At 51.5% G+C, this 8,110-nt stretch overlaps 1 protein-coding gene across 1 annotated transcript in view; it reads right to left on the bottom strand.

Moving 5' to 3' along the window:
• Window positions 1-4,989: 4,989 nt before the first annotated feature.
• The window catches only part of SIAH3 (siah E3 ubiquitin protein ligase family member 3), a 69,143-nt gene continuing 66,022 nt past the window's right edge, over window positions 4,990-8,110 (bottom strand). The window contains exon 2 of the mRNA XM_047823192.1: window positions 4,990-5,658. Coding sequence (XP_047679148.1) covers window positions 4,990-5,658 — 669 coding nt within the window. The remainder of the gene's footprint in view (window positions 5,659-8,110) is intronic.

Below are 8,110 nucleotides of genomic sequence, written 5' to 3'. Positions count from 1 at the left end.
GAGCAGGAAAGTAAGGTGCTGGGGGCTCTCTGTTCTTCACGTGGTATCCCTTGACTCGTTACCTTTTCTGTCTCTCAGCTTTGTGCTATGCTGTGCAAGGGTCCTATTTTGATGGTAACAGACTTTATGTGACATTTGAAACCACTGCTCACGGTGCCCATCTCAGATGTGGGATATTTCCAATCACTAATTTCAGTATATGTGTGTGTGTGTGTGTGTTTCAAAGCAAACTATTGCTTTCGATGAGGTTTTAGTCCACAGATAGAGATAAGAAACATGACCCGTAAGAACAAGCAACAGGATATCCCAGTCTCTTAGAGCTTGATTTCATTTTGCAGATTGGGGCGGCCAAGAGGCTAGTTCTGAGCAGCCATGACTTTTCTATGAAATTCATCAGGTAGGACTTCCTGCACCAAGAGCAATAGTGCAAGGTCTGGAGTAGGTAGGGCAGGGAATGTGCTTGAAGTTGCTTAGAAGTCCCAGACTCCCTTCTACAGAATATTTTGTGTTTTCCCAATAATTGGCTGTTCGGCTAGCTTGACGGTAACCTGTGTCTCTGTCGGTGTGGCCAATAGGATTTTGCTTCTCCTTGCAAAGTCCCCTCTCCTCCACAATGCCGTGTGCATCCGAGATGTCTTGGCAGTGGTGGGCTGGTAAACGTTTAACATCTAGTTCTCCTAGGGGGAAAGGTCCTGGCTTACAGCTCTTGACAGTTGCCAGTGGTGTAAACACTACCACCACGGCCAATTTCAAGCTATGGCTGTGGCGTCACTTGGTTGAGGGGGGGTTGGTAGCCCGTCAGCGTGTACTGTGTTCACCATACAATTACGATAGATGTCAAGAATCTATACATCTACATATCTAAAGAGCACAGAAAATAATAGAGTCCTGAAATAATTAGGAAGTGCTGAGTTTTTAGTATTTGTTAACTTTTGTTTTTAATATAACCAATTGTACGTTGACGATTTAATTTTTAGTAACAGCCGTGCTTAATCAGCTCGCAGAATTCCTAAAACGTGTAACAACTGGTATCCAAAGCAGCTCTAGCACACCAGCCTGTCTTGGGCTGGGAAAAGCAGGCGGAAAAGGAGAAATCAAAGGGCACAATTAGTACTAAAAGGCCTCTCTGCCATTCAGAGTTTCTGACCCTTGGGTCTGAGAATTCCTAAAAATAGCACAAGTTGTTATTGATCAGAAGCAGCCTGGACGTGGGAGCAAGACCCGTGGGCTCCAGACCCAGCTCTACCATTTGCTAGCCGTGTGGCCTTAAACAAGGTCCTAACTCTCTCAGCTTTAGATTTCTCATGGGTGCAATAACAGTACCCATTTCATAAGGCTGTTATGGGATGAAATGAGATACTATATTCAGCATAGTCAACCTACTGGGTCGCAAACCCCCAATAAATGGTAGCCATGGGTATTGTTATTGTTATTAACCTGGCCCCTTTCTAAAATGTCCCAGGTAGGCGCCTGGGTGGCTCAGTCCGTTGAGCGTCCGGCTTCGGCTCAGGTCATGATCTCACAGTCTGTGGGTTCGAGCCCCGCCTTGGGCTCTGTGCTGACAGCTCAGAGCCTGGAGCCTGCTTCCGATTCTGTGTCTCCCTCTCTCTCTGTTCCTCCCCCGTTCATGCTCTGTCTCTCTCTCTCTCTCTCTCTCTCTCTCCTTCAAAAGTAAATAAAAACATTTAAAATGTCCCAGGTAGCCATGGGTAGCGATGGGATCTATCTCAGATGCAGGTTCAGGCAAAGACTGTGAAAGACAATCTGCTTTGTATGGCCTGACCTCCATTTCAGCATCCACCATTTATGTAGGCCTCCCTCAAGGGGAGGAATGTCCACACCTCCTGAAAAAATCATTCTCACAAATGCCTGAAATTGAAATACTGGTAACTCATTTCTCACTGTAAGTGTGGCTTTCTCCCTAGGCTTTTAAAATGCAGACACTCCTTAGCAGGTTGAGTCATTAAGTCAGCACCTGGGTGTCAATGAGGCAACGGGATCCCTGGGCTATTCACTGGACAGATTCCTGGAAATCCAAGAAAGAGGACCCTGGAGTAGGTAATGATCCCGAAGACTCCACAGCCAGTTCTCACTCCCACCACCCCATCCCCTGCTTCCAGGTTGACCACTTCTTCAAGTTGGGCCGCCATCTAAAAGCAAATCCACTCCAGTCTCTCTCTCTCCCTGATCCCTCAGGTATCCCAGAACCAAGACCCAGTTGACCCTCAGGCCCACAGTCCACTGATGAGGCGGGAATACTGCTGAATATTTGGGGTCGGTCTTCCTTTTTTCAAGAATACCAAATCTGTAGGCAGTTGGCTAGATTCTAGTCATGGTCCCACCCACTTGACGTGTGACCTTGGGAAGGTCATTTCGTGTCTCAGGATCTCTAATTTTTTCTAGTCTATCGAGGATGCCAATAAGGATTAACCCGAGATTCAAACGAGGGGGCCCTTTGTGGCTGTAAAGCTCAACACCACACACTTTGTTCGTATCGCTTTCAATTCTCTATTATCTTTTTGTTTGCTCTCTTTTCTTCAATTCCTCACATCTGGATATGGAGAGGCAGGCCTTCTTGGGAGCACCATAGATGGATGCAAATAAAACATTTCTACCCTTAATTCTAAACATTCCTAGGAACCCAAATACCAGTTCCTATCTGGGGTCACTTGTTCATAATACAGTCTTGTGTGCAGTAATAATCACCTGAAGTTATTCCTAGTCTGGCTCAGGTAACAGCACGACAAGAAGGCAGAGGTGATGTTTGCAGGAATCCTAAGGCCCCTGTGAACTGTAATTATATTCTTGTTGAGGTTTTGTTTGTTTGTGTACCTGGGGCACCTGTGAGGCTACAATAAATGTTTCAGAGTAGTTGACTATCGGAAACCCGGGGAGGGACTGTGGCTTCCCGAGGTGTCAAACTTACAGGCAAGGGGATCTGAGGTTTGGAGGAAGGACCTGGGAATAAAGGAAGGAGCCAAGCAGGCTAGTCTCTTCCAGCACCGGCCAACCAGCCTCAGCTTGATTCCTGGGCTGTGTGGCACGAGGGGAGAGCTGGAGTCCTGGAAGGATCTTCTGATAGAGCAAACAGGTTACAACCCTTTCCTTGGGACCGTGACCTGATGTTTGCCTCAGTCAGCGACATGATGTTTACGGGCCCCCTTAGGGTCTAACCTAACAAAAGTTTGGCCCCAGGGTCTGAGTGATCGCTGTGTGACTAGACGGGGTTGCATTATGAAATCTACTGACCGGTGCTCGCGGTGTGGGTTGGCAGAATAGGTGACTGGAGGAATACCGACTTGGGGGGAGAAGGGTGTTGTGTCTCAGGATCCAATACTTTTGGTGAGGGAAAGACTTGCTGATGCCAGGCCAAGCCGTCTGAAACTAAGGACTCGTTTGGAGGCCTGCTCGGATGCAGCCAAGACACCCAGGGAACAGGGCAATGAGCAACCTCTGGGCGGCCAAAGGCCCACTCAATTCTAATCAGCGTTGTGTGGGGTTTGGGCGCCATGCTTTTCAGCGACTGGAGAGTAGCCAAGGAGAGAACAAAACAGCAAACAGCAGGGAGAAGAGGCCCACTGGGAAGGCTGAAAGGTATTCACCTTTGGACAGAAGAGACAAAGTCGATTAAACACGCGTACTTTCTTCAACTACACGAGAGAGACTTCCACAAGAAGGTGCTGAATTGTTGCGACAGCCAAATAAGAGAAAGCAGTCTACAAGCAAGCCATAAGAGAAAGCAAATAAGAGAAAGCAATAACAAGCAAGATGGATTTTGTCACCTTTTCATTCACGCTGCAACAGGGCGCTGAATAATAGTTGACCAGCGACAACGTTTGTGTGCGGAATGGGGCCCTCGGAGCACTTTGAAAGTAAGGAAAGAGGACCCCTTTTCCCCTGCCCTAGGTGTACGAGTGACCTCTGACCCCCGGAAGTCAGAGGTCCCCTGCACACCCTCCAAATTCCTTATGGTTGATGCTAAGTCGTGGTTCCGCCTTACTGACTATCAAGAGTCAAGTGGGTCCTTTGCACCATACCAAAGTGTTCTACCCTAGCGAAAGGATCGATGGATTTTACAATTTGATAATAAAACTCTCTACAGAGAGAACGCCCTCCCAGAGCTGGGAGATTAATTTTATCTTTTGTTTTCTCAGCTGCTTCCCTTCCCTTGCATCTCGCCTATTCTTCTTTCCTACTCCACAGAGGGCAAAGAGGTTTTCACGAAATCACAAAAAACAAGAGGACTTTGATTCCGGAGCAAGAAACCATGGCCCAGGCCGACAGGAAGCCCACAGCAGCCCGCCCAACAGAGGGTTCAGCATCTGTGCACCCCCTCGAGCCCCAGGATCAAACCGGAGGGCTCATGGTGTTGTGGTACCTCCAGCCCGGGTTCCCTGGCCTTCAGAGGTGATGCCACGTCCTCGTGTCCAGGCAGCTTAGCCCTGACCCTAAGGTTCGTGGGAAGCTGTCAGAGTTGCGTGTGGTTGGTCTGGAATACACCTCAGAGCTGGCCAGGTCCCTTTCCCCAACCTGCTGTCCTCACACAGTTCAGGGTTGGCTTGGTCCGAAATAGACTGAAAAGAGAAGGAAGAAATGATTGGGACACCAAATCTCCTTTCAACCCCAACGGTCCGCTTTGCGGCCTCGGTGGCTCTCGCTCATTGGGGAAGCAGCAGAGGAGGGACCTGGGGGTGGCGGGAAATAACCCTCCCGATCCAAGTGGATTAGAAATGCTCTAGAAAACTCTACCGACAAATCAGGACAAACATCACACCAAGGTCTTGAATCACAGGATGTTTACCTACTAAAATGCCCATGGCAGACAAAGACTAAGTACCACAAAGTACCTGAGACAAAAAAAAAGAAGGGAGGGAAGGAGGGAGAAGAATAAAAAGGAGCCTGGAGTCCCGGCAACCGGGGATCCCAGGACCACAGGCAGAGTGTCTCGGCGGAGGGGGGCCGGGCGGGAACGTCCGTTGGCCTCTGGCTTCACACCTCGGCTTCTGCAGAGCAGACCTCGGCGGCGGTGATGGCGATGCCGATGGCGAGGCTGCCGTTGTCGGAGAAGAGCTGGGCCAGGGAGGTGTTGAGGACGAGGCAGTCCCCATCGGTGATCACCGAGTCCACGCACTCGAGAACGGACCGGGGGGTGGCCTCCCACTTGAGACGCCGGTGGTTTCTGTTGAGCTCCAGGCGGTAGGTGAAGCAGTCGGCCTGGGTGGGGGTCCCGATCAGCATCATGGTGGCAAAGAACTGGGGGTGCCCTTCGTGCCTCTCCTGTTTCCTGAGCACCAGCAGGAAGTGGTGGCCGAGGCAGGAGTGCATGATGATCCAGTCGGCTGGGGCGGGGAGGTGCATGTCCGTGGCCAGGAAGACTATCTCCGCTCCCTGGAGGATGTCAACCCTGTGCATCTGCCGCAGGTGGGGCACCACCACCTCCAGGTGGCCTTCCCACTGGCAGGAGAACAAGGGGCACATGCAGGGTGTCCCCTGGGCGGCGTGCAGCCCCGCCTCCTGGTGGCGGAGGTGGTGGGGGCGGGCGTGGTGGCGGAGGTGGTGGTGGGGGCGGTGGGGGCGGTGGTGGTGGGTGAGGTGGTGAGGGGGGAAGCCGCCTTGCTCTGGTGCGCTCTGAGTGACGGCGCGTCGGCTGGACACATACTGCGGGAGAGAGGAGAGTGTTAGTGGCTGAGGCCAGTCCCTCAGCCTGGCTGAGGCTCCCCAGGTGTGCCAAGAGTGGAAAGCAGGCGGCGAAAGCTTTGTTTCTTAAAAAAAAAAAACAAAACAGGGGCGCCAGGGTGGCGCAGTCGGTTAAGCGTCCGACTTCAGCCAGGTCACGATCTCGCGGTCCGTGAGTTCGAGCCCCGCGTCGGGCTCTGGGCTGATGGCTCAGAGCCTGGAGCCTGTTTCCGATTCTGTGTCTCCCTCTCTCTCTGCCCCTCCCCCGTTCATGCTCTGTCTCTCTCTGTCTCAAAAATAAATAAACGTTGAAACAAAACAAAACAAAACCAAGGGGCCGGGGCTACCCGGGTGGCTCGGCCGGTTGAACATCCGACTCTTGATTTCGGCTCCTGTCACCATCTCACGGTTGGTGAGTTCGAGCCCCACGTTGGGCTGACCGGTGCAGCGCCTGCTGGGGATTCCCTGTCTCCCTCTCTGCATGCCTTCGCTGCTCCCCTGAGCACACCATGCGTTCTCTCTCTTTCTCTCTTTCTCAAAATAAATAAATATTAAAACCACCACCCCACCAGAAACGAGGGGAAACTGCCAGACTGTTCTCCAAAGTGGCAGCACCATTTTATATTTCCGTCGGCCAGATAAGAGGATTCCAGTGTCTCCCCGTCCTCGCCAACACTTGTGATTATCTGATTTGACAGATGCTTTCATGAGACACAATTAAATTGTTCTGAAGGTCTTGCCAGATGTAGGTGCTGAGACATTGTTAAATCTTCTCCACGTCGTGTCATTTTGGTATAGGATCTAAATTGTGCCAATTAAAAACGGAAGCTCCCGCTTTCGTGAAGAAGATATTTTCCAAAGCTAATAGCATGTTAAAAAAAAAAAAAAAAAAAAGAAAACCCTAAAAAAAATTGAGGTAGATGCCTTGGGTGGTTGAGATTCTGAAACTTCAGTCCAAGAAAAGACAATATTTATGTCTTTCTGATTCCTTAACAAAATCCTGAAACACATAGGCAATTTCCCCCTTCAACGTGCATTATGATGGTCATTAGTCATAAAGACAAAAAGCAATTTTTTTGTTTGCTTTTTTAATACCGCTAATATTTTTGTGCAGGCATTAGAAGCCAATGGAATTCCTCCCCTCCCTTTCTTATCATTGATATTATTATATTTTTTTACGTTTAATTATTTATTTTGAGAGAGAGAGAGAGAGAGAGAGAGGGAGAGAGACAATCCCAAGCGGCTCCGCACTGTCAGCACAGAGCCTGACGTGGGGCTTGAACTCACAAACTGTGAGATCATGACCAGAGCTGAAATCAAGAGCCGGCCGCCTAACCAACTGAGCCACCCAGGCGCCCCCATTGCTATTCTTATTAGAACAATGCTGCCGTAAGTGCCTGTTTGTCCTTCCTGTGCTGCCAAGGGTTGTGCCGTCTTGGGTGGCCTCCCCTGCGTTCTCAGGAGGGATGCAGAGCTGATGATGTGCAACTTAGGCCACAGTTCCCAGGCAGGGAGCCTCATCTGTGACTCCCGGGACTTCGCCCTTACCCCCGACCACCCCCCCCAGCGGGCACATTTCTGCCCTGTTCCAGGCTCACTGCTCCAGAGCAGCTTCCCAGGGGCTCAATGCAAGGAAGCCTCCACCCCGAGACTCTCCCGATCCTTTGTTCCTCGTGGCATTGTGTCCACAAACACCACCCCCCCCCCCCCCCCCCCCCCCAGGAGCTGTGATGGCTCTTGCTGATCAGGTATCAGTAAACACTGATTGAATACCTTCTCTGGCCGGACTGTGAGGGTGCTTAGGGGGATCAGCTGTGAGCAGGATGAACCGTGTTTCTGGCTGTGGGTGGCACAGACATCAGCGTGCGCCTCATTAATCGTGATTTTCACAAGGGTCCTCCCTGTGACCCGAGGACTACGGTTCCTATTTTTCAGTTGAAGAAACCGGCTTCCGTGGTTGCGTGCCCAAAGTTACAAAGCTTGGCCGTTTTGACACCCCCCTGACTCTGAACACGGCAGCCCTGCTCCCCCCCTTCTCCCTCCCTGAAGCTCTCCCTGCCTCCAGTTCCTCCTCCATTCCTGAAGTTCCAGCTCGGGTTCCTTGAATTAGCCTGCGGGACCGGGGCCGTGCAGTGAGGTGGCACCTCGTGGGGCGCTCGGGGCACGAGGCCATCACGGGGCAGCCGGCCTCTAGGCGGAACTCAGGCACCGTGTCCCTTGTGCCCCGGCTCTCCAAGCCCTATCAGGACTGCAGGTGCCTTTGGACCCTTGCCTCCTCCTCTCGTCCCCTCTCCTTCCTTTCGTCCCCAACGTGGAGAGTTTGAGGGTGAAGGTCTGCCTTCTGACTCGTGCCACTGTGGCCGCCAGGGTGCCCGTCTCCCTGGGCTCGAGGATGGCTAATGGTGGAGGCCTGGCTGGCTTCCCTTTCTTTAGG

The sequence above is a fragment of the Prionailurus viverrinus genome, chromosome A1 (genome assembly GCF_022837055.1).
Source record: "Prionailurus viverrinus isolate Anna chromosome A1, UM_Priviv_1.0, whole genome shotgun sequence".
Lineage (NCBI taxonomy): Eukaryota > Metazoa > Chordata > Mammalia > Carnivora > Felidae > Prionailurus > Prionailurus viverrinus.
This window is presented reverse-complemented; position numbering and strand designations above follow the sequence as displayed.